Source organism: Pygoscelis adeliae, unplaced genomic scaffold (genome assembly GCF_000699105.1).
Source record: "Pygoscelis adeliae isolate BGI_AS28 unplaced genomic scaffold, ASM69910v1 Scaffold312, whole genome shotgun sequence".
In the NCBI taxonomy this organism is placed as follows: domain Eukaryota; kingdom Metazoa; phylum Chordata; class Aves; order Sphenisciformes; family Spheniscidae; genus Pygoscelis; species Pygoscelis adeliae.
This window is the reverse complement of record NW_008824234.1, coordinates 2,313,150-2,337,498: the sequence shown is the minus strand read 5'-3', so window position 1 is coordinate 2,337,498 and position 24,349 is coordinate 2,313,150. Positions and strand designations below refer to the sequence as shown.

Sequence of the window (24,349 nt, the reverse complement as noted above, 5' to 3'; positions counted from 1 at the left end):
CAGCCGCTGACCTGCGGGGTCTGCAACAGGAGCACACCAAATGCAGGAAGCCCTGCAGCACGACAGTGAGGTGGTCTGTGGTTCCTTAGCTGCTAGGAGCTTATTTCTGGGTTCAAATAATGAAAAAGCTGAAAGAAGTACAAAAGCGTTCCTTGGGAAGTACTACAATGAGACAAAAAATGTGAATTGAAAAATGATCCTTTCAAAAATAAGTTTTCCTTGGAAAAATGTCTAGTGTTAGAGATGCTTCTATTTTTCATGAAAAATGTTAGGCCCTCCATTTTATAAAAATATTATTACACATTGTATCGATATGGTTATCAATATCAATTTGTGTTGTGGAAGAAAAACATACACACAAGAAAGCAAAAAGAAATGTTTCAGTTTGCCTGCCACCTCAGAAAACACTCTTTGGATCAAACCCACAGTAGATATTTGTGGTTGTTTCTCTCCTCCTCCCACCTTGCCCCCCCCCAAGCCTTGACCCTTCCCTCTCTGTCATCTCAAAAAGGAACAATATGAGCATTTAATTCAGTATAAAACATTGCAGGTAGCTTTAAATAATTTTTTTCATTTTATGAGTCAGTTACAATTGAGTTCACATATTAGCCAGTGTCGTGGTTTAAGCCCAGTCGGCAACCAAGCACCACACAGCTACTCGCTCACTCTCCCCCCTTCCCTGGTAGGATGGGGGAGAGAATTGGAACAGCAAAAGTAAGAAAACTCGTGGGTTGAGATAAGAACAGTGTAATAATTGAAATAAAATAATAATAATAACAACAACAACAATAATAAAAGAATATACAAAGCAAGTGATGCACAGTGCAATTGCTCACCACCTGCCGACCGATGTCCAGCCAGTCCCCGAGCAGCGGCCCCCCCGGCCAGCCTTCCCCAGTTTATGTACTGAGCATGACGTCACATGGTATGGAATGTCTCTTGGGCCAGTTTGGGTCAGCTGTCCTGGCTGTGCCCCCTCCCAGCTTCTTGTGCACCTCCAGCCTTCTCAGTTGGTAGAGCATGGAAAACTAAAAAGTCCTTGGCTAGTGTAAGCACTGCTCAGCAGCAACTAAAACATCGGTGTGTTATCAACATTGTTCCCATCCTAAATCCAAAACACAGCACTGCACCAGCTACTAGGAAGGAAATTAACTCTATCCCTGCCGAAACCAGGACAGCAGAACAAGAGCCTCCAAGCTACAGAATTTTACCTCTGTCTCACAGAATTCACATTCAGCTGAGACATGCACTTCTGATCACTGTAACTTCTTCTCCACTTTGTAACTCCTGAGGAACATTTTAACTGAAGTAGCTCAATATGAACATGCCGAGGCTGTAGCCCCACAGCCACCAGGCAGATGCAGCACCACGACCATACTGCATCAGAAAGCAAGTCGAGCAGTGGCATGGAGGACTAGAAAGCCAAGTGAGGCAAGACCTTCAGTTACTGAGATTCCACAAATGATTCAACAAGCTATTTCCTCCTAGAGGAACTGCGTGGAGCAGGACCCTCTCCTTCACCGACGGTGGCTGAGGGAGGGAGGGAAAATTGCCAGGCTTTCTGCTGCTCTCTCTCACTCCTGGGACAATATTCTTTGCAGTCTCTAGCTGTGTTTTTTAGCTCTGTATATTTTGCAGCACTCATAATGATGACGGCTTATGCACAACATCATTCTAATTACATGATCATACACAACTGAAGCACTGTCTAATTCAGCAGCTAGAATGAATGAGGCAGAATTGAAATTGCACAGGCAGAAGAATTTCACCACAAGTTTTTGGGGCACAGTTTACAAGGTATAAAAGGGATAGAATTTACAAGGTATAAAATAAACTGTAACTGCCTTTTTCAAAGTTTTCCAATTAAAGGGTTGGCCCCTATATAGCTAATTAATGCCTACTGATAATAGATTTGACAAAAAACCATATCTCAATCCATCAGAGATGGAAAAACACTATAGTTTTTGCTGATTTTGAAATACAGTATATGGCCAATTCTTTCCTCAAATCATTCTCTACAACCTCTTGATTTGTGTTGATTTATTCTGGAAAATTCTTTAGTTTGTCAGTATTACAGTGACAATCAAGAATTTTACATGTCACCACGCAGCATGTAGAGTATTCTCTGTAGTGACAAGGAAACGTCAGCCCTGGACAGCTTTATTTACACGATCTGAGATATTGTTTAACCATAAGTTCACTCTTTGGATTTAAGTTATGTTGTTTTGGTTAGAGCTGGGTTGTTTTCATCTAAATTACCTGTTATTACACCTACTGGTACTTCATGAGTGGCATGACACAGAAACCGTGCAGGTTATTCTCAGGGTGAAGGATCACTCAACCAAAAAGGCTTGATCACACATGAGCGAGAGAGCTGCGTACAGCTTTGCTTATCTTAGTCGCATACACAAGATTTAACGTTGTCAAAGCACTCAAAAAAGTTCTGGGATGAGAGGCAGAAAGACTTGTTAGGAGTGACAATAAGGTTTCATGAAGCTTTGGCTAGATGATGGAAGCTGGATATATAGATATACAGTTATATAGATACTCTTAAAAGTATCAAAAACACAGAGATATGTGAACTTCTCTTTAGACCATGCTCTAAAAGAATAATCTGATTCTTGACAGTGGTTAGTGGGCATGGTTATAATTTTGGTGTGTTCGAGGTCATTAAAGAATCGCAGAACGGGGAAAATTATTGTCACACAGAAATATTCAACAAGTGAAGCATGATGGGTCCTAGATTTTACTAAAACTGTTTACAACAAAATGAGAGAACAGCCTGCTTCCTGTCCAGTGCTTTGGGTTCATACGCTGACAACCTCACTTATCATTGCGGACCAGATATAAAGAGAGTGATCATGCAGAAGGCAGAATCCTGCGATTATTTTTCTATAACTTATAGAACAGAAATACTCACAAATTGTTCAAATGAGGGGGTTGGGAAAAAAAAGAATTAAAAAAAGGCAGCCTACTTTAGTTTGCATATTGCTGCCTTTGGCCACTGCCTGTTTTACCATGGCAGCTCTGAAGCTGGGACTCAGCACAAGTAGAGCATGCTGTCCTAGACTGAAGGGGCTCCAGCAAGAGCCTTGCTGCACTTTCTGCCTCCTCATCTTCCATGAGTTTCTTCATGTGAAGAAGTCCAAGAGGGAAGTCCTACCATACCATATACCCTACTGAAGTGCAAGATCTTTGCTGTGTTATGAAATCTTAGAAAAAACCACTATCTTAACATTGCTCTAACAGAGGCCAGATATTTCGAAAACCATCCTCATCACCAGCAACTGCTGAGGCAACAACCTGCTATGAGGAGATGGTGGGGAGAGGAGCAGAAGGTAACAAATACAGAAGTCCTAAAAGCCAATTCCAAAAATACTAGAAAACTATTTGAAAATGTACTTGTGCATTTGCCTACAATAAATGCCATTATAATACTTTAATTTTCCCATGTTTCACTAAAATGCTTGCAGGCTCCAAGAATCCTATTTGCAACTGGAGCACCTCTCCAAGGAAGAAAACTAGTTCATCATAGAAATCATGACTGCCAGAAAAGAGGAGCAGTGATGTATGAAAATATAATCCATTGAACATCAGACCTGACAACCTCAGAGCATCTCCAGGCTAAGTCAGCTAATAACACCATTTTTAACATTACAGGTGGATTCACACTCAGTGAAATGTTATATTCAAGTTAAGGAATATTTTCGCCTTGAGCTGTCATAAAGATTAACAACAGCAGAAAGTATGTTAATTGGTGAAGCCAAAATCTCTGAAGTACTGCAGTATGAACAGAGAATTAAAATGCAGGTTTGAATGTTTAATTTTTTTTGCTGGCCAGAAAGTAAAAATATCACATTGCAAAATATTCCCCAAGGGACAACTTTGCTCTTGGGTGCACACAGAAATTCCCATCAGGCTAAATTCTAACTCCTGTAACATCAATGTGGGTCACTTTCACTGAGGAAAAAAAAGAGTCCTTTTAAAAGCTTTTTTAAATTGCCCGCTGACAGGGTAACCTAGATGAAAACAGAACATAAATTAAAGTTTGCCATGTAACTATTCAGCAATGGAGAGAAGTAGTCTAATTACAGATCTTTGTAAATGTGACACAAAAATTATCAGAAAAAAATGCATTTTTTTTAATTCCTTTTCTTAAAGCATCCAAATCAGTGATGTAAAGGATAAAAATAAGTAGCTTAGAACTAATGTTATACTTCATAATTTATCTCCTAAATGAACCTGCTGTAAGATTTTGGCATATTTAGAAAGATATTTATTATTTATGTGCTTTAATCACTCTCTAAACTCTCAATACTTAATATAAAGCAAAACAGATGTTGAGAAGATTTTAGAGTAGTATGATAATAGCTCTTCAAAGAACAGTAGAAAACATTCTTAAGATTTTCACAAAGTGGTTTATGAATAGTCTTCCTATTGCTTCAACCTTCATAATATTATCTGTACCCTCTCTGAGATTTCTCCTTTATCTTTTTTCCATATTGCTATTTCATATTCCCAAATATCTGATACCCAGTTAAGAATTACACTGTTGTGCCAAAAGAATATATATAATGAGCACAATCTATCACTAAAATATTCAGCATTTCTTTGATTTGCATGATCTGCATTAGAAGTTGCAGCCTTGTATAGGCATCAGAAGATGTTACTTTTTAAATTGCTATACTCCACCACGTTATTTCAATTGCTCACAGTTATTTGACGAGTCAGAAATTCCACATAGTATACTAGATAGAGGCATTCTCCAAATGTGCTTGAACAAGCTCATGTCTAATCATTCATTACTAACTTACAGCACTACAACTGATCAGCACTCTTAAAATATATTCATTAATTCTAGAAAGCATTTCAGAAGAATTTTTGTCTTAATTTTCTGTGAGCAAAAAGGATTTTAGAATAACATTTTGAGTTATATTCACAAATTATTTATTAAAGCAGTTTGCTAGGTAAGGACTTCCCCCTGCTCATGATGAAGTTAAAAGAGATTTTCCACCGATTGAAACAGGAACAGGATCAAACCAGTAAAATCTTACTATATTTTGCCTGTACAGTGAAATAATAATAAAATGCAACGTCTAATAAAAGAAGAGAGAACAATAATACTAAAATTTTGCATCTTTATGGCATTTATTGTCCCAGAAGAGTCCCAGTGTAAAGCTAGTAAATAATAACTTCCTTATCCGTCTGAAATCTCAGTGAGAGTTTTAGGTACGCAGGGCGGAATTACCAGAGCTGGAACGATCCCAAGGCAGCAGGGCTAACATCTGCTCCCGTGGAAAATAAAACAAGAACTATAATACCCTCCAGCACTCAGGAGTTCAGTTTTATACCATTTCTAAAATATGTTATCTCTAAAATCATAATGTTTTTTAACTCTAGAGTCACGACTGAAAGGCATTCACATCTCAAACTTTAGTTAACTCAGGTACTTCTGCAGTGCTCTCTTCCAGGAGGGAAGGGAGATAAATCAGAGGCAGGTCTGAGGAAAGAGTTCGCAGACTGAGGCTGATGCAGAATAACTAATCTTGCTGCTCCAACCACTGTGCGTACCGAGAGCTTATGCTGCAACTGAAGGCCATACTATGTTTGGTGAATTTCATCCCCAAGCCACTGGGCAGCTGAGGGCTTGGAAGCATCCACGGAAGATGTCTTTGCTTGTCATTTCAAATGGAGATATAGCAGATAGAAGCAGTAGCATCCCTAAATTTGCCATACATCTTTTTTTCTACTCTTACCAACACAATTCAGGAATAACTATACCACTGAAAAACACTGTTACTCTGGAAGGTCTGTAATTCATAGATTTTTGCCTACATATCATTGCATCATCTGCAAAAACTCACCTGGAAGCATGGTTCAGCTGTGCCTGTGCCAGCCTGTACGTATTTGATTCATACACCGTCTGCCAGGTAACCATAAAAGAGCCTAGCTGGCTCTTCAGGACCATCATGCTTCATCCAGTAAACACTTAAATGGCCCATCTAGTAAACACATGGCCCATAGGTATATGTCTATATCTGGACATATTTCTATGGAATGAATATAATCTGTTAGTGATCTGCTCTTCAACAAGGACAGTAAAATTAGTTTTAAGAAAAGCCCAGTCAGGTGAGATGATGTTCATTAAACTCTACGCATTATTAAACAAATCAGAACAAGAACAAGAGGCACTGGAGACTGGAAACTCAGAACTACTCAGTGATGCAGATTATATGAAAGCCTTCCAGGAAATCTTTTCCTTTCCCACTATTTTCTCCTAAATACACCTTTTCCTGCAGTCTTCCTTTCCAGACTCATTGTTATTAAAAAAGGGGGGGTGGGGGGGTGGTAGGGACATAGCTATGGATTTAAATCCTCTCTCAGGGCCTCCACATCCAGACCCTGCTAACTCTTCCTCTGTCCCCTCTGCACTCAAGACATTTCTCTCTTGGGGAAGGAGCAGTCTTCCTTTACAGGCAATAATACTTGAAAGGGGCTTGAAAAAATTTTAACCTGTGCTATGTAGTAATAGCATTCAAGACAGTTGTTTGCTAGGCTACTGTATTAATTGACACATGATGTGCTACCACAGCTACCAAGAACTGCATCAGGTCCCAGGGCAATTAAAACACCTGAGACTTTCCCTTCTCCATCATGCTTCACTTTCCTTCTGCACCTCCCTTGATAGCAATGTTCTAGTCCTTCCCCGGGAGGTTACAGCTGCAGTTCCAGTGAAAGAAATGGCTACATTTCACAAACAGAAAATTAGAAAATTGCAACATTGTCAACACCACACACCTTGCACCACATTTTCCATTTTGGATTATAATTGCAGGAGAGACTTTGTCAAAACAGTTCTTATAGCATATATTGCGAATCTTTAACTCTTTTCCACAGGCTTGTATATGGAGAACAGAGACATGTTGTGCATATGCTCTTGCTGATAGAGGATCACCACCAGAGATCCACATTGATGCATCATCTGCCTTTGATCATAACATACCGACATGGTTTGAAGCCACGGTATAGGTGGATGGAGCTACTCCACGTTTTCTATTATTTTTCAGAGATGATATTTCATTGATACACTTACTGCATGAGGGTCACTTCTCCATAAGTGGCTGTAAGATTTTATCCTATCACCCTTTTTCAATAGGCATATGAAAAACATTTCCTATCTCCTGTCAAAAAGAACTTGGTGAAGCGAGGCACAGGGCTTTACCGCAATGAAAGAAGGTACATAACATTCTTCCTTCTTTTTCTACTACATGCTGGAGGAGTGGCAAAGGAACACCTTACCTACCTAGTACTTCTGCCTGAATAGAACACAAAAGGCCATCTAACCATCAGGAAAAACAATCTCCTACTTATGCAAGAGATACCAGAACCCATAGTTCCTATGTTGCTTGTCCAGCATGATTAGGGTGTCCCCTTTTCTAGTACCTTTTTTTTTTTTTAAAATGGCCCTCTGTACCAACCTCAGATAAAACCAACTGGCAGAGGAAGAAACTATTTTGAAAACTCTCTTTAAAACCACTGATACCCTCTCCCAGCTTAGCTGCTGATATGGAGCAGGACAGAGCTTCCAAATTTGGTAAATTTTATTTTTTCTTTAGTCTTTCATCATTCAACTTCAAAGAATACAGAAAGGAAAAACCAAAGAAGAGAAAACAAACCTAAAAAAAAATAAAACAAAGGTGGATTGGAAGCAGGCAGCTACAAAACAAAGCACACTTCAGAAAAAACAGGGCGGTGGAACTACTGAAATGTGCTTTGTTTCTTCAGAAGCTTGAAGGAGAACTATCCTGTGAAGCACAAACCTGTACCACCACTTAGCCAATGCAATCACCTTCACTAGAGCTTTGTTTCTTTATTATTTGTAGGGACTTCCACTCTTTGTACCCAAAGTAGCAACAAGGCAGCTTCTAGAGCATATTCTGTATTATGTTAAACACTGTCTAGATACAGACAAAATTCAATATAGAGCAGAGGAAGCTAAGAGATGTTAGCCAGATCTTAGAAAATGTTTCACTAACTTTTCTGTAAATGTATGTTGTTCATTTATTTTCATCAAACATCCACCTATTAGAATGACAGATGCAGTAATAAGTGTTCTACAGCTTTAGACTAAAGCTTTTGTTATTTGCCACCTACTATATCTATTAAATCGTCAGCTGCTGATTAGCCTGAGGGCTAATCTTGAAATGTCACAGTTAATCTCAGTTCTCACTTTAAAAACTTAGGATTTCCTTCTGTATGCAGTTTTACATTGTTGGTAGATGAGAACGTTTGCACTGAATTTTCCTAATGAGCAAACCTTACTTATGACCCTGTGCAAACCTGCTGATGACTTACTTCAGCATCGCTCTATTTTGAGGAGTCTCCTAAATGAATTGGCCACATAGAGAGTAAATTATTTCACCAACCCACCGTACCACTCTCAGTTGCTCATTTGTGTTGGATAAAATGCACTGGAAGTCAGGAGGAAGTAAGGAAGAGATTCACCATGTTTATCTCCACTGGGGGAAGCTCAGATTCAAGGTTTAGGAAAACCAAAGAGATGTAGGAGGTCTTGCACACAGCCAGACCCAAGTATATTTCTTTCTTGTGCTACACAAGAAACCCTGTAACAGGAAGCAAGTTCTGAAAAATCAAAAGGAAACACAAGGCATTAAGTTCAGAGTAGTTCACATTCATAACCCATGGGGATAACTGTGGAAAAAAATGAGATCTGCCAACAATCAGGTGGGGTTGTGAGCACATGCATGTGTGTGCATACGTATATACACATATATAGTTCCCTGACTATGCATTTTGCTAGCTTATTGAACTCAGTCAAATCAACCCATTATAGATAACAGCCAAAAGCAAATTTTCAAAAGCTCAAAATTAAGACCAAGCCAAATTCAATGGAACATTCAAAAGCATTTCTCAGGAACAGAAATCTTTATAGCGTTAAGTATTCCACCGCACACTAAACCTCTGCCCCTCCACCCCCCTTTATAAAATTAAATGTGCTTTTAAAACACTATTCTAGATTAACAAGAAGCTACTTTATTAAAATTTCTGCCCTCCCCCCAGTACTTTTACTATCTGCCCTACCTCAGCCATGCTAACAAAGAAAATTTGACTCCAGGTATAAATAGCTCTGGATGCTTAATTCAGAACTGTTCATGCAAAATTAACCTCACCGATCAATGCTATTACAGAAATGTTTGTTAGACCCACATAGTAAGCATAAGTTCACTCTGCTGAAGCCCACACTAATTCCATCTGATTCTCTGCCAAAGACCGACATATTCCTTAATTCAACAAGTTTTAGGGTATGTTATTTTTCCAGGATGACATGAAATAAATACTTTCTCCCTGTTCCTATTCTGATGCTAACACCTCCTGTTTCTGAGATTCCTGTACAGCACAGTGGATACTTAAGTCTGGAAAGTGGAGGCAAGCTGCTAAAATCAATCTTCAGAAATAATCAGCATCAAAATACAAAATGAACTTCATATCAATAAGCATTTTTCCAGTTATGAAACATGACTGGATCCACTCAAATGCAGGATGCCAGCGACAGACTTGAAAGCTATTTCATGGCTGTGGTTTCAATTGTGCAGCAGCTACTGTGATGGAATTTTATCCTACTGCGCTAGAGTCTCTGCCTGACATAAAAGGAAAGACACCACTGTATTTAATTTTCTCTCTCCTCGACTGTAATTCTTTTTCCATTACACACAAATAATAGAAGGCCATAAGGATGAGAAATAAATTAACAATTCTGAAGCCTGATTTATAATTACAGATAATAGCAATAAACTCAAGCAGCAGAATACCCTACTGCAACAGTTACAGGACTTCAGGCATAAACCAGGGAGAATGGTAACATTAATGACATCACAACAGAACTTAATCTGGCTACTGCCGTAAAAGACAATAAAAAATGTTTCTATAAATATGTTAGCAACAAAAGGAGGGCTAAGGAGAATCTCCATCCTTTATTGAATGTGGGGGGAAACATAGTGACAAAGGATGAGGAAAAGGCTGAGGTACTCGATGCCTTCTTTGCCTCAGTTTTTAATAGTCAGACCAGTTCTTCCCCGGGTACCCAGCCCCCTGAGCTGGAAGACAGGGATGGGGAACAGAATGAAGCCCCCATAATCCAAGAGGAAATGGTTAGCGACCTGCTACGCCACACAGAAGTCTATGGGGCTGGATGAGTTCCACCCAAGGGTACTGAGGGAGCTGGTGGAAATTCTCACCAAGCCACTTTCCATCATTTATCAGCAGTCCTGGCTAACCGGGGAGGTTCCAGCTGACTGGAAGTTAGCAAATGTGACGCCCATCTACAAGAAGGGCCGGAAAGAGGATCCAGGGAATGACAGGCCTGTCAGTCTGACCTCTGTGCCAGGGAAGGTTATGGAGCAGTTCATCTTCAGTGACATCACACGGCACACACAGGACAACCAGGGGATCAGGCCCAGCCAGCACAGGTTCATGAAAGGCAGGTCCTGCTTGACCAACCTGATCTCCTTCTATGACCAGGTGACCCACCAAGTGGACAAGGGAAAGGCTGTGGATGTTGGTGCCTAGACTTTAGTAAAGCCTTTGACACTGTTTCCCACAGCATTCTCCTAGAGAAACTGGCTGCTCATGGCTTGGACAGGTGTATGCTTCGCCGGGTAAAAAACTGGCTGGATGGCCAAACCCAAAGAGATGGGGTGAATGGAGTTAAATCGAGTTGGCGGCCAGTCACGAGTGGTATTCCCCAGGGCTCAGTATTGGGGCAGTGTTTAATATCTTTATCAATGATCTGGGATCATTGATCTGGGATCGAGTGTGCACCCTCAGTAAGTTTGCAGACGACACCAAGTTGGGCGGCAGTGTTGATCTGCTCGAGGGTAGGAAGGCTCTGCAGAGGGACCTGGACAGGCTGGATCGATGGGCCGAGGCCAACTGTATGAGATTCAACAAGGCCAAGTGCCGGGTCCTGCACTTTGGCCACAACAACCCCATGCAGCGCTACAGGCTTGGGGAAGAGTGGCTGGAAAGCTGCCTGGCGGAAAAGGACCTGGGGGTGTTGGTCAACAGCCGGCTGAACATGAGCCGGCAGTGTGCCCCTGGCCTGTATCAGAAACAGTGTGGCCAGCAGGAGCAGGGAAGTGATCGTCCCCCTGTACTCGGCACTGGTGAGGCCGCACCTCGAATACTGTGTTCAGTTTTGGGCCCCTCACTACAAGAAGGACGTCGAGGTGCTGGAGAGTGTCCAGAGAAGGGCAACGAGGCTGGTGAGGGGTCTGGAGAACAAGTCTTATGAAGAGCGGCTGAGGGAACTGGGGTTGTTTAGCCTGGAGAAAAGGAGGCTGAGGGGAGACCTCATTGCTCTCTACAGCTACCTGAAAGGAGGTTGTAGTGAGGTGGGTGTCGGTCTCTTCTCCCAAGTAACAAGTGATAGGACGAGAGGAAATGGCCTCAAGTTGCGCCGGGGGACGTTTAGATTCGATATTAGGAAAAATTTCTTCACCAAAAGGTTTGTCAAGCATTGGACCAGGCTGCCCAGGGAAGTGGTTGAGTCACCATCCCTGGAGGTATTTAAAATATGTGTAGACGTGGTGCTTCGGGACATGGTTTAGTGGTGGACTTGGCAGTGCTAAGTTAACGGTTGGACTTTATGATCTTAAGGGTCTTTTCCAACCTAAATGATTCTATGATTCTATTCTATGATTCTACATCAGTGACAAAGGTGAAGCAATTAGAAAACTAGAATAAAGCATTTTTAAAAATAATGTCATGTTTTGCATAAAAAATAAATTAAAAATTATCTCCAACACTCGTCTTTTTTTTCCCACCACCTGGCTACCCCATGGAACCAATACAAACTTTTACCATACTGAGAAGAAATGTGGTATTTAGTATCTTTCCAAGTACAACCAACAATTTTTTGCTAACAAATATAAACATTGCTGTAGTTGTGAGGTACTATGTAACCATCCATAGTCTTTAAAAAGAGGAAAAAAAAGGAAAAAAATTACTAAAACAAAATTCTTCTATTTTCTAGATGGATTTTGATTCAGTATGCACTAAATATGACTCAGCATCCTGAGAAGACAGCACTAATTCTTCACTAATTATCAAGCCTACAAGTTATACAATGGTTGTATTACACAAAATAAAGTCAGACTTTTCTTCTTTTTTTTTTTTATCCTTTAGGCAAACAATCTTGCTTCGGGAGAATTATTCTAGCTCTGTGGAAAATTCTCTTCGGTTTTCACACATACATGAAGGGCATGTTATAGTTAGTATGCTATAAACTGCTGTATAATCGAAATGCAGATATACAGCTATCCCATATATATATTTTGTTTCTCATAATTTTATCACTCTCTCCTGATTCAAAGTAGTAACACTTCAACAGAGACCTCAGTAGATTCTCCAACTCTAAATTACCTCCAGTGGCTCTATCAACTACATAAGGGGACTCCTCAGACATCTATACTGTGTCAAAATAAATTGTGTGAGTACTTATTTTCTTATCTTTCATTTTTTGACACTTAGGTTATCAGAAAGAAGATGTACTATTTGAGCAGAGGGATATATTTAGCAAGGAAACAGGCATCTGGCAGTTTATAAACCATTAAGGTGGCAGGGTTGCATTCAGTTTACAAAACTGGCTTTATCTGGATTGAGAAAAGTGGAAAAAATTGTCCAAAATCTTTTAAGATTTTTTTTTGTTTCAATAACTTTCTCATTAAAAAATAAGTAAGTGCTCTGATAAGCAAGGAATTAGAAAAATGTAAACCATGAAAGCCAAGCTAGTCCCAAATCAAAAGGACTCCTATCCTGAAAGCTGGTCGTTTCAGATGGATGATTCTAACCACACAATGCCTTACTCAATTTAAAAACGGCCAACATCAGGGGATCTGACTGCAGAATTAGGACATTCAGATCAAGAAAACTGTAGGAACATCCCTGCAGGTCTTTTGTTTGTTTGTATTGCATTTCTCATGACAAAATCCTTTTGTACCTGTAAAACAGTATCCATTTTACCTTAGAAAAAGTGTAGCAGATTACTGTTTTCTGATATTAACAGCATATTACTGTTTTCTGATAAAACACCAGATATATGTTTCCGTGCTCTATATTCAAAATACATGAAAAATTATATGGTAACTAACATGACTATAAGTCAGATAAGCATGAAGAAAAAATAAAAGAAGGAACCACTTTGCTAAGAAAAAAAAAAATCCAGGAAAAGAGCAGAACCTTCAGGAATGTTTAAGGAATAGCTATAATTTTCTTTCCAATAGATTTCTGACAGTAAAATTAGAATAAGTAACATCTATGTACTGAATTTCTCATGCACAAAAAGAGGATTAGGCCTGTCAAGTCTTTGCGCAATAGCCTAAACTGTTTTCTAAATGTTTCTCCTAGGGAGAAAAAAAAAAAAAAGGTCAGAAAAACAAACAGAAAACTGAAAGAATGACATTCTGTGTAATCAGGAACTAGCACACTTCACTCCCAGCAAGTCTTTTCAAAATTGTTTAAAAAAATCCACAAAAAACACCAGTCAACAGTGATTATATTTTTTGTGGTTTACTATAAATAATTTCAAAGAAAATGAAAATTGGGTAAAGGGATTTATTATTTATGACATGATAATGTTTCTGATATCATATTCACAGAAAGCATAAAGATGCCTGTCCTTAATAGATTTTGCATTTTTAGATTCTTGTCTACAGCTTCTTTCTACCTTCTCCTCTTACCTAATTATTAACAACATATTCTACTATATTATTGGATGAGTTTTTGAATATTGATCAGATTTTGTCCTTCCTTTTATTTCTTCTTTTTTCAGAAACTCATTTTATATTTGGCATAGATAGCCTAGAATAAATGAATGTCCTTTTCCTGTTTAGAATAGGTTTTTAAAAATGAATTGTAAAAATTTTACACTAAAATACTTTTTCTGAAAAAAATATTAACATGAGATTTGGCACTCCAAGACCTAAAACTTATGTTCCAGTGAAAGTTTTAAATTAGGTCACAAATGACAGCAATTTATTAGACTGAAGAATAAAAAGTTTAAAAATATGTCTGATAAGAATCAATCTGTTCCTTCAACTTTCTGAACATTTCAATGCAAAACTTTTAATATCTACTATAAAACTCTTCTTCTTCACACTGTCTGGAAAAACTTGAGTGTTGTTTGTTCTAATTATATCCTAAGAAAGTGTAGCTGTTATAGATTTTCTTCTCTCCATATCTTTCTGATTAAAATGGTTTTGTGAATATATTATAGGAGCAAGAAGCCTGATCCTTGCAAATACCAGATTTGAGCTGTGCATTGTCACGATGACTTGGTAGACCAATCTTAAAGAGAAACGTTTTACAAAGGGCCTCAGACAAGCACTAAATGCAGTGAATAATCATACAGTAATTTTTTTAAAAACCATTATACCTGAGGGAATAAAGTAAGTAAACACAGCTGAATATGGTTGGTGAAACTTTGATTCACTCCCTCCCTAAAGGGATGCAGTTCATGTGAGAGGTTTTGCTGGTGTCTCTGAAATGAATAAAAAAGAGCCTTCTTCAACTTAGAGGTTTTGGGGTCGTTTTTTGGGGGGGAGCAGTGAAGGGCAATTAAGCAGTGCTAATGAAATCTATCGATTTTACCATAATCAGCTGTCAAGACTAAACAGCAGGCAAAAAGGCTAAGACTGGGGGGGGGTGGGGGGGAGGAACGAACTACATAGCAATATACAATTTCAACCACATTGAGAGATACTGTACTTGGAATATCTCAGGACAGAGATGTCTGTGTCCCTGCAGAGTCTGTTTCGTAGTTGCTACTGACCGAAAGTTTCATCAAAGATCCAGTCCTGCTATGGATGTAATGGGATACCCCATAACTGCACAATTCTTTTACTGAAACCTTCAGTCAAATTCAGTGTAAAAAGAAAGCAAAATTCATATTGTACAGGCAACTAGATTCTGGTATTGTCTTGCCATATGATTGGTTTTTACTTACAAATCCTAAGTTAGTTTCAATAGTACTGTGATACAAAACATAGGCTTCTTCAGCAATTAACAAGGACACCAAAAAGTTGAGCCTGCACTCATTGTTGATGTCTATATGTAGGCGTTTCCTCCTTGAACCAATCTGTGACATGTATGATAACCTTAGTTCTGCTACAGCAGCATGTTTTGAGGTTAACTGATATCCAAGACGATTTAAATTAACTTGGGGACAGAATCTGACAAGCTACTGCACAGTGGCAGAAGTGTTGCCAACCTTCTGCACGCTCTTGCTGCAAGCAGGTACCTAAAAGCACTCCCTCCGTGCATGCACCGCTGAAACACACATTTCCTCGACACTCTGATGTCCTTATCGAGCCATGTTGCAGCCCAAGTACACTGCTTAATGAAGTGTGTTCCAGTAGGTTTCTCATTTGTTACCATCGGAAACTGTAAAGACCATTCTCCCCAAAATGGAGTCTGCTCATCTCTATTGGTGAAGGAGTATGGCTCTCCACACTCCTGAACACATATGCACCATTAACTTCTGATTGACATTGCCTCAAATACAATTAAGTAATTAAGAAATTTTAGGGCCACACTTCTGACACCCGTTTTACTCTGCTAAAAACTAGAAGCGATGTCAATAAAAAAAAATTTAGTATGAATTTGCACTGGTGCATTTGAAAAAGAATGAGTTTATTACTACATGTGACCAGTTCTTCTTAAGTCATAGTCAACATGCTTTGTACTTGACTGTGAAAAAATACAAATTATAAATAAATTTAAATGGCAACTGAAGTATGTTGTAAGACTATCTAGGATGTACAGCACTGGAGTTAGAGATATCAGTGTACTATGACCTATTATCAAAAATAAATGATGGAGGGAAATAGGACGTATTTTCAGATCACATTCCAGCTACTCCTCAACTGCTAAAACAGTCACTTAAAAGGTCACTGCAGATTGCAACACTTGTGGTTCCCTTGTGACTACTCTGAGCTGTTAGTTCAGATGACATCGATGCTTAAAAATCTGATAACCAAGGAACTGTACAGTGCCATCACTTGGCATCAGAAGACAGGTCATGAGCAAGAATCTCAAGGAAACAACATTAATTTTTAAGATAAAATAGAACTGTGGAAGCTCTGAAGCTATAAGAACTACACAACTGTGTTTCTTTTTCAAGAGTATTTAAAATTTAATGCTTGCTTCAGCTACTGACTTAAAATCACAAGCCTCCTCCACCCTACAAGTATCTGGTTGGGACTTACCGTTACTCCAAAGAAGCTGGTTTCATTCATAGCATCCAGAAAAATTTTGCCAAGTTTGTGATTTGTATAGTTAAAATCTTCAATTTTTTGGTGCTGCTTGGTCTCATTGAGATGCTTCATTGCCTGCTGCAGAGTCTTGGCAATCACCCATATTCCATCGTAGGCATAACCATGAAATTTGCTGGATTGTCCATCACCGCGCTTGGCATTGTATTCCTTTTCATATTGCTGTGGAGTCTGCAGAGGAGAAAAACTTCAGGTTTACTTCAATACTTAACATTTTACAGATTTGCGTCTAAACCTGCACCTGGAACCGCAGTCTCCAATTTAGAGACATGCATCACTAATACAGAAAAGACCACCAAAACAAACATTAAGGAAGAAACACGTGTTGCCTGACTTCCAAGACTGATGGTGAGACTGGGAGGGAGACCTAGGGGACAGAGAGACTGAAAAGCAGTTGTTCTGCTTCCCTGTATGAAGGACAACTTGCTTTTTTTTGCTTTCATACAAAAGGCTTCAGTTCAACCAAAGCTAGCAGCATACTGGTGAGCCATAATGCTAGAACAGAGAATAAGTCTGTATCTCTGCAAATTAGTGGTCTGATTACTCTTTATAGGATAATGGAAATCAAATAACCTTTACTTGAGCAACTATTTGCTTAATGTGAAATTATTTGAGTGGCAATTTGTCTATGTTTTACAAATTTACTATGCTTTTTATGGTGTGCTATCTTATGATGAGTTGCCTTTTTGTAAAGTTGCCTTTTGCGCTCACTCAGCAAGGCATGAAAGACACGTGAAAAAAGATGAAAAGTGGCAAAATCAGCATGTTTACTCATTGGCCAGAGTTTGCATGCATTTGTTCTGTGATAAAATGTTATGTACTTTATGGAAATATTACGTATTTACATATTTTAAACAAGCCCCGCCCCCTAGTTCTGAGAGGCACAAATCACCAATGAAATTAGCCATTTGCAGGATTATGGTTAAACAGAAAAGTTTTCTGTTTCTGTGCTCAACTATTTAACCTGACATGATGCAGCATGTGATACTGCAGACTATAATTCAAGCTTTACTGTACATTTAACTGTAATGTTCATACAGGGGGAACAGGAGAGATTTGAGGCAAGGGACTTTACTGTTTCCTTACCCTGTAGAGAATTAGAATTGATTTCTAAATATTTTAAAATTGCGAACCAGTGGAAAGATGAGAATAACCATGATGACTGCCAGTGCTCTTTGCAGAAGAACGTTTTAGCTTCACCTCCCTCCTCTGTGCTTTGCTGTGTCAAGACATTGGTGAGACAACTGATTGCATAATAAAATAGTTGGAGGAAAAGTACTAACCCTTCCTGATATGGTCTTTGTCATTTTTGAGCTGAGAGGCTCAAAATCCACTCCAATATAACCTTCCATTGCTGCAAGAAGATTTTTGCTGAGACACTGTGAGGAATTAATCCAGGATTCCCACCAAAGGTTTTCATACCACCCTGGAATAATCCACTGGTACTTGCTGCCATACATTTCTTCATCATAAGCCTACAAAGAAAGAGAAGTAGAAAAGCTAATAGACATTGTAATAGACATATTGAACATAAAAGCAATTGTTTTCTGTTTATGTTTTTTCCATTATTAATGAAATTATGGCATAATTGAAGGATACACAAGTATCTTGAACAGTTTAGAATAATTATTTGCTAACAATGAAGACTCCTTTCTTGAAGATTCCTGTCTTTAAAATTCAGGTCACAAGAAGAGAATATACTAAAACCTATTTTGCTTTCAGTAGACCATTTATTCAAAAACAGAAAAATAAAATACTGGATTCTAAAACTGGGGAAGGTAAAGAGGAACACTGGCAGAAGGCAGAACATTTGCATAAAAATTCTCCATGACACAACTATTACATGAGTGCTAGGACCACCACATTTAAACTAAATCATTATCCTCCTAATATCATCCTAAAGACCACATAAAACAGGATAAGGTTAAACAAGAAAACTTGGATCCTAGGCACCATCAAATCACAATGTTGCAAATATGAGTTATGTGACTGTGCTAAAAGGGAGACCACAGGGACATTAAGTAAGCAGTTTCTTCTGAGGAGCATGGATCAATAGCAAATTGATAAAGCAAGCAAATCTCAGTGATTTCTTTTTTTTCAGCATGAAATGTCTTCTATGCTGTTTGAATACTGAATACAGCCCCATGTACTTCAAGATACTGAGATGATGGTTATCTCCTTACAATACATAGCAGATACATATAACAGGAAACAGAAATACCTTATTAGTCAGGCACATATGTTGTTGTGCCTAAAAGCTGATCCATTCACAATAGATATTCTATTCCATTGTGTGGAATAGCGTTCTAGAATAAAATTAGCAAATTTTATCTCAGATGTTTCTCTCACTGTCTTTTTTCTTTTGACATTTCAGTCAGACTCCATTTCAAAACAGCAGGTTTCATGCTGCTTTGGCTCCTAATACAAGCAATACTGGAGATACAAGACATACTTGTAAGATAAAAATTCTAATTTGAGAAATACATGGCACAACCTTAGAGTTCTTAACTGGAAAACTGCTACATCTTCACAGAAAACATTACAGAAGGAGGAAATTATGAGAATGCAAACAGGACATATTAGTCATTCAGAACATAACTGTTTTGAAAAGTATCCCAAAGAACATACCAAAAGCCTATCAGAAAAATAAAGATGAATAGCAAAAAATACGAATAGGACAGCCTCCTAAATACATTAATACCCAAATTAAAACTAAGCTTTAAATCTGTGAAGGCTATTATAATGGTGTCAACTCAGTTCATAACTGTATTGTGCACAAAGCAGATTTGTTTGGCCCCTGGTTGCAGGACTTTTTGTTCAGCCAAAAATCAAATTTCATGCATTTGTATACAGTGCTGCTTGAAAGCACTTCTGTCTGAAACCCAGTGTCTTGCATCTCATATCTTACTTATTCCACAATCCACATAATTTGCTTGTCTTTCTCTCTCTCATTAATTCTACCCTTCCAGAAACACATCTGCTTTTGCCCTCCTGCCCATCTCTACGCCTCCCACAGCTATTGCGTAGGAGGACACTGCATCCCAGATCCACCTGTGAAGAAAATAGCAATCCCATCCTGCAACACCTTCTGATGTCTAAAAGAGTTTCCATTACACAATGAGGTCAGTCAAGACCTTTCAGTGATACAATGTCTTTTATTTGACAGTTTTCAAGTCACTGAGGACACAAATTGACACAGAACAGTGCTTTTAGAGAAGGACAATGATCAGTAGCTTCCCCTGCTCTATAGAGATTAAAGTATGAAATTGTGTGTTGCAAGAAAGTATTGGCTATGAACTATTCTGAAATTGCAGCTGTTGGAATTTTTCTGTTTGCACTTGAGCCTGTTTCCTGCATAATCTTTAAATGTCCTGGGATATGGGCTGAAAATTAAAAGTTTCAAAATAGCCAGAAATTCCATCTTAGAAACAAGGGATCATTCCCAAGGTTGCACTGAAATACTCACATTCCTGCAAGAATTTGGTTACATGTCTAGATTTTGCTTTAAAAAGCAAAACCCAAACACTTTAAGAGCTGGCAACTCTCCATTTGCGATCTGGTGGAATGGTAGGATTTGAAGGATAATCTGGGGAAGGCAAAAGAAGGAGGAACAAAATCAGCTCCTCCAAAGCTAAGCACCATGACCATGCAGTCACTTTTCTAGTGACAGCACAGTTGTTAGCGTTCAGGCATTTCAGTGCTTGGGTTCCAGAAGACTTATTTCAAAACAGTGCTTTCTGCCACCATTTCCTCCTGTTGATTCTGCTAAATGGAGATGATTTTGATGCTTAAAAGATACATATCCTTGAGATAGGCAGATCTTTCTTGAACTGCTTGAGTGCACACAGACCAATTCTTACAGGTTTTAGTTTCTAAGGGGAAGATTTGTTGGCACACAAGAGTAAGGCAAAGAAGGTTTACAAGTGCTTTCTACCATCAGAACAGCATAAAGTAGTCATATGTCTTCCCTAATCTTTCCCGCGTGCCCTACCTAGACTGCAAATCCCTGAGTTGCTGTCAAGCCGGCAGGAAACTGCTCTGGACATTTTCTGCCTTTGTGAGACTGATTTTTTAATTTTTTTTTAAACTTTTCATTTTTCTTTGAATCCATAAAGAAATGCTTATTTACAACAAAGACATTTCTGTAAGAGATCTTTCTATGTGTAGTAAACAATGACTAGCAGTTTGTCCAAGAGTGCCTGCAAAACCTTACCATCATTGAATTTCCATCGTGTTTCCAACATGACAGCATGGACACATCCTATATCCCACCCCTATAAGAATGACGGTAGACTTCTGAATTGCAATGAACCTCCATCCATTTCTCATTAAAAATCAATAGTGCCTTTAATTCCAAAACAGAGACTCAGCAGTAAAACTCTATCAGCTCAAGAACAACAGTGTCCAGCCCTTTTGTATCAACCATGCTGATTAAGCCTGGCTTTATTTATTATTCAGTGTTTACTAAAAGAGACACCTAAAGCTCATGCAGTGACCTATGAGTAATAGTCATCTTCTTTAATTGTCTTCAGACAGATAATTGTATCAGCTAGGCGTCAGTCTTGATGTGTACATGGCTATACTGCATTGTCTCTATGTCTTAAAGATAATATGTTGGAAAAACTCCCACTAACAATTCTTTAAAATTAGAATTTTCTGTACAACTGAAGTTTTCATTGGGAAAATGCAATTTCATGTTAATCCAATTTCAAATGAGAAAAAGATTATGTCTATCCAACACAGCTGACCATTTTGATTGTTGAAGTGTTAAGTTTTGAGCAAAATACCCTAATTTCTATTCCATGAAAAATATCACATTCATCCTACTGAGGTGAAAACAACGTTAGAAACCTAAGATTTCCCATAGAATTAAAATTGCTAACTGCTTTTGACACTAGTGTTAAATGAATAGCTAAGCTTATTTAAATCACCGTAGGAAACACCTGCTAACATTCATTTTGGCTTGAATTAGTCCTGTCATGTTTTTTAAGTTTGCCACTGAATTAGACTATTTTTTAGTCCATTTATCTTTATGTGCTCTGCATCTTGTGTGTGTGTGTGTGTGTGTTCAGGGGGGAGGGGGAGGAAATAGCCAGGCAAAATGAAAATGAACACGTAAACTCCAATGGATGTCCTGAGAAAACCTCAGGACAGCACATGATTGTTGAATCAAGACAGAGAACTGAGGCAGACTTTAGAGATTTTCCCACCTACCTAAATCATTAGCAAATAATATTCAGGTTATAACCACAATCAGAAAAAAAAATTAATAATCTTGCACTAGTACAATAGCACCTTCCTTTAACAAACCCAAAGACTTTCTCTGGCCGACATCAGCCACCCTGCAAAATATAACAGAGAATCACAAGTGAAACCTGTCTGAAGATATACCTGGGGAAGGGGGTTAAAAAACTTGACATATCTAAATTATTGTGCTCTTAGACACATACCTGTGGGAGTGCATGAGTCAACAATATATTTTGTGACTAATAACAAGCTTACTGACAAATTGTAGTGCACTAATATATAAATGACCTACTTTGAAGTGCCCTCTCCTGCCTTCAGTCTCCTGCTTAAACTCTCATATAAATACATTTATACAAGCCTAAATACATGATCTCTCAGACTTCCCCAGGCTCCAGAAAAATCCACCCTATTAGTTTTGACACTAATGTAATTTAGAAGCAGCCATCACTCTTTAAACTGCTCTGAGTTACGCACGCTTCCCATGTTTGTACCAAACCATTGCCACAGAAAGCTACACTGGGCGTTCCTGTGAGAGAGACATCCCCCACCTGAAATCCTTCAGACTAGAGTAGTGCAGACAAGAGGACACTCTGCCCCTCTGAGGACTTCTAGGATTTCTTCAGTGGCCTCACAGGCACATGGACTTGGAAAAGAATTGTAGAGGAAGGCAACTAGGTACTAAGGGCAGTGGCATAAGCAAGGCCAATCTCTTGTCTGACGTTGGGTTGGAAGACAGTTCTGACCGGGACCCCTCAGCTGGGGAAACACAGCCCAACTGCAAGGGATCTGAGGAGGAGCTGGGCCACAGAAGGACCATTCTTTCTTCCAGGAATGGAAAAATGGGAGATTATCTCTGTCAATCCAATTTAAATGCCAGAACAAAAAGATCTTTATACAAAGACTCATCAGAGATGAGAAGAATGAAAAAGAAAATAATGCTTTCCATTTCCTTTTGGATGCAAACAGATTTTGTTCCTTCCAAATATACTCTACAATCTCCTTTCCAAATTTTGCCAGCAACTAGGACAGCTGCTGAGTAAGAGCCAACATGTGGCTGAGGCACATGTAGCACTCAGATTTTGAACTTCTGCCTTTCCTTTCTTTGCTTGGATAGGGATTTTTTTTTTTTTTTTTTGAGCAGGTACAAATAAAGATCACATTTTAATCCTACTACTTTAAACAACAATCACACTGTGCACATTTGCAGCACATTCACAGACACAAACAAATGGTGAGGATAGGGAATTTTATGTATGCTGGTCTTATTACATTTCTTTTAATTCAAAAAACTTTATTTTTTATGAAATAAAATTTGCTTTCATGTAAAACGTAAAACATACAGCAGTCAAAAGTGAATGATGACTGTACAATTAGAAACATTTTGAGTAGCAGAAATTATTAGGGTTGTTTAGTTAGCATGTATAGGAACTGCTTGAATTTCTTATTCTTTCAAAGCAAAACATGCAAAACCACATACATGCAGACATTACCACCAGAACACAACTCTTCGACAAGATTGAAATCTTGCAGTTCTCTGTATCTGCTGCTACATATACAAGCGTTTCCCTGGATCTGACATGAAGAGAAATGCTCAAGCTCGATTGGCTTTTAATGCTACTACAGGAAAGCAATAAGAAGAAGCTAACCATGCAGTCTACGCCTAAATTTCACTGAAGTCAAGTACAAAGTATTTTATTTAAACAGAAATGGAGCTAAGAATGTGTAACCTCTCTTGATGATATAAACCTTGACAGACCTGAACCCCATGAAGAAATGTTTATGCTCAAATGTATTTTTTACATTTGACGCATTATTTATTTTGATATGCAGTTAAATATATTTACTTACACAGCAGAAAACTTTCACAGCCATTTCCTCATCAAACTGGCCAAGGATTATCCGAACATCATTACCCTGCAGATTGAATAAAATAGGTGGCAGTTAAATACAGTCACAGCCTTTCCAGAAACCACTTCAGCTAGCGATTCAAATCGTGTAGAGAGTTAGCACAGAATACAGCTGCAAACAGCAAAATTAATTCAGAACTATTCCATTTTCTGTAAGTTCAAGAACTTGAAATACTGCAAGAGAGAGCAGCTGAAGTGTTTGAAGAAAATTATTAAGCAATAGCACTAATGAGAATAAAACTGTAATGTTTATCTTGTCAAATATTATTATTCAATAACACTAAAGTATCAAATATTCTTTTGATCCCTTGCAATATTTCTTTTAAAATTTTGCATATTAAAACCAGCTGAAAACATATGCTTTTCACTGCTTACATGAACTAATGCTGTAAAGTTGAGAGACCGGAGATTTGTAAGTGAGATAAAATGCTATGATATTATACCCGCTTTAGTAATTTTTAAAGGTTTTACTCATACAACATCTTCTCTACAGTCACTATAGCACATTGTCAATCCCTCCTCTCCTCCTCCCTCACACCTCCACACATTAAAAAAAATCATCACACTTTAGGAACCTATGACTGAAGTCAAAAGAGATCATTTTACTTTTGTGCTTAGAAACATATTAAGAAAATATTCCTAAATTCAGGAGCATATGCAGGAAAATATTTCTTCAGGAAGCAGGATAGCTTTTTTCTCATGTGAAAAATTGCTGCTAACATCTATAAAACACAGAACAGAGAGCTTTTTATGACTTAATATTAGTTTTTATTTCACACAAAAGCTGAGTTATCAGCAAAAGCTTGAGCAAATCTAATTTTTCATTTCTTTTATAAAACACTTGTT

At 38.4% G+C, this 24,349-nt stretch overlaps 1 protein-coding gene across 1 annotated transcript in view; it reads right to left on the bottom strand.

Moving 5' to 3' along the window:
* GABBR2 (gamma-aminobutyric acid (GABA) B receptor, 2) overlaps window positions 1–24,349 on the bottom strand; it is a 486,323-nt gene that overhangs the window by 246,048 nt on the left and 215,926 nt on the right. Inside the window, exons 5-7 of the mRNA XM_009334967.1 lie at window positions 23,445–23,510; window positions 17,633–17,824; window positions 16,284–16,520 (exon numbers count right to left, since the gene is read on the bottom strand). Of these exons, the coding sequence (XP_009333242.1) occupies window positions 16,284–16,520; window positions 17,633–17,824; window positions 23,445–23,510 (495 nt within the window). The remainder of the gene's footprint in view (window positions 1–16,283; window positions 16,521–17,632; window positions 17,825–23,444; window positions 23,511–24,349) is intronic.